Raw genomic sequence first — 2937 nt, forward strand, 5'->3', positions numbered from 1 at the left:
AATACTTATTATATTATATTATATCGATATATATACATGTTAAGCAATATCATACTTTTATTAAACCAATTTATTTCATATTAAATGAAACAAGTTACACATAAATATATTATAATACTGTAGTGACAACAAAATATTATTTCCTGTTTATTTAAAATTGTTTTGTAACCAACGACAGTACTGACAATAGTAATACAAATTATTTCAACCCATGAACTGTCTAACAATGCTTAGTAATAATAGAGTTTGTATATAAATAAGTAATAACAACTCATAATTAATTTTATTATATTATATTATAATAAATCACGAAAAACATATTTACCTGAATAGGATCAATATTATTACGTTATAGTAATGAATCAACAGTTGTCTGTTACGTGTTAAATGATTACATTAATTTATATTCATCTATAATATCTATACATTTAAACTTGGTTATAATCCATAGTTTTACAAATAATAAATACCTAAAAAACATAATGCAGATCAAATAAAGAAGAAAAAAAAAATTATAAAAAATTATAAATCAACTATATAGGTACCTATAATAATAGTAATAATAATAATCATATAGACCAATATTTTTATAAATTGAATTACATTTAAATATTACTTATCATTTACATAAATGACTAGCCTAAATAACAATAAATGTATTTAATCATACAATATATTATACTGAATGGATTATAAATTTAAAAATATGATAATATGATACAATAAATATTATATTTTATATTAATAAATATGTAAACAATTCTGGAACAGAATACAGGGAAATAATTAAATTAAGTATAGTAGTTTATTTGTTTAACACCTAGTTTCATACAATCCACTTCGCCCAATATAACGAACCCATTTAACAACATCGTGATCGGAATAATTCAACTTTGGTTCAAACACTTTTAAATATCTAACTTTGAACCCAGAAGGAGCAAATGGTACCTCAAAATTCATTGAAATTGGTGGTCTTGTCCATTTTTTCTTAGTATCAGTTTCTAAAAGATCGATTTCAGCCGATAACTGTGTTTCCTTCATACCTGCCATCCTTTTAATTTTCCACACAATTGCATTATCTGAAGCCTTGTACTTGGCTTTTCCTTTTAGACATAACAATTGAACACCGGCTGTGTTCAAGGGAGTAGGGATCTTTACTTCGATTTTTTGCCCTAGCAAGGAGGGTTTGAAATTAGACTTCAATACGGCTTTAACTTCCATGCGAGTACGACCTACTTCTCTTACCAATGGTATAACTCTAAACGGCAATGATATATCTTTGGTGGTACGGTAACGCATCAACTCAAATTCACCGTCAGGTGGAATGAAGCTTATGGAATGTTCAGTTTCAAATTTTGAAAGTTTCACACATTGATGAAATTGGCAATCGTCAATGACAACAACTGGTTTACCAGAAGCTGTCCTCGAGCCTGTGTCATCAAGGATTTTGGTGCCTTTGGACTCCATAACTATCTTATCATTGATACCAAACTTGCATTCAGGCATGCCGCTTAGGTAGGACTTCATAAGTATGCGACCTGCAACATGCGCTGACAACACTTGACCCTGAGGTGACATGAGCAAATTAACATACTCCAGCACATCGAGGAACAGCTCGTTACGGCGGTACTTTATGCCTTCACGTCGCCAGCCAATCTGGCCAGTGACCTGCGACGTGATCTGCATCTGCTCCTCCTTGCTCTGCGACTTGACGCCCATCTGTGTGATAAACGTCTTAAGTACACCTGTGTCGCAATTCTGCGGATAGCCAAAGTCAAGTATCTCGTCGAGCAACTCGTAGATGAGCACAAAGTTGTTCTTGATGTTCTCCTCGTTGATCTTACCGAAGTACGACTGCATGACCTGCGTGAACCGTATAAGGAACTCGAATACCATGGCACCGTTGACATTTTGCTTGGTGACGGCGGCCAGCCAAATGTTGGCTCGGCGGATATGAAAGAACGAAGTGCGCGCGATGTTGGTAACCGGTGAGCGGACTTGTTGACGCGCGTGTATAACGTTCACGCGGAACGCGTCTACGGCGTTGCGGCCGATGTCATCGCGGTACACTCGCGATATCAGGACTTCACCCTTGTGGTTGTACATGAACAGACCGCCGATCATGTTGATGTGTGCGGCTGTCTTGTCCCCGATCGATCACGTATAATTGTATAAGTATTATTAAATAGTAAATACTATAAACTGTAAAATTAAATAAACTTGTATGTACGCGACGGCCGACGCTTGACGACTCGACGGTCGGTACTTCAGTTATCAACACGCCGCGTTATCGCGCCTTCTGGGCCCGAACACATCATGGAAGAAACGAGCATTGCCTGACGCCCGTGTGCATACCTAAATACATAGAATTTACTGAATATGTAGTATTGACAATAGGGAAATAATATTACAGTTATTTTTACATTTTTTATTAAAGGAGCTTGAAACACTTGACTTTTGAGGACCTTAATAAAGGTCATTAATTATTTCCATTAGTGTCATAATCAAGTCTCATAACCAGACAACAGTTATAACTTTTAACTTTATACACTAAAAAGAAAAGACATGTACCCACTATAGTACAAATTAGTACTATACCTATACTATTAAAAAATACTTACCTACTTATTTTTTTTATTTATACACATAACAAGCTTACACGAAAAAAATAATATAAAAAAGTATAACATGCAGATATTTATTTATAAAATTATAGATAATATCCTTATTATTGAAAAAAAATTGTTTTTATTTTAGATTCTAAACGGAGCGGTTTGAAAATAATGTGAGTATTTTTTAGTCGAAAAAGTTTTTCGATTTTCAACTGACTTAAGTTTTGAGGGTGGTTTCAAATAACAAATTAGATCTAGTTCGTACTTTAACTTTAGAGAAAACAAAATTAAAAATTTCCAGTATTATTTAAAATAAATGGGCGAA

At 33.4% G+C, this 2937-nt stretch overlaps 1 protein-coding gene across 1 annotated transcript; it reads right to left on the reverse strand.

The window, feature by feature from the left end:
• Positions 1-271: 271 nt before the first annotated feature.
• On the reverse strand, positions 272-2278 carry LOC132926726 (AP-2 complex subunit mu). Its single transcript, XM_060991123.1, has one exon. The coding sequence runs from the start codon at positions 2122-2124 to the stop codon at positions 814-816; it is 1311 nt and encodes a 436-aa protein (XP_060847106.1). The 5' UTR covers positions 2125-2278; the 3' UTR covers positions 272-813.
• Positions 2279-2937: the final 659 nt, after the last annotated feature.

Source organism: Rhopalosiphum padi, chromosome 3, assembly GCF_020882245.1.
Source record: "Rhopalosiphum padi isolate XX-2018 chromosome 3, ASM2088224v1, whole genome shotgun sequence".
Taxonomy (NCBI): Eukaryota; Metazoa; Arthropoda; class Insecta; order Hemiptera; family Aphididae; genus Rhopalosiphum; species Rhopalosiphum padi.

Excerpts from the sequence above, each read along its gene's own strand:
- LOC132926726 (XM_060991123.1), bottom strand. The coding sequence starts at position 2,124 with ATGATCGGCGGTCTGTTCATGTACAACCACAAGGGTGAAGTCCTGATA.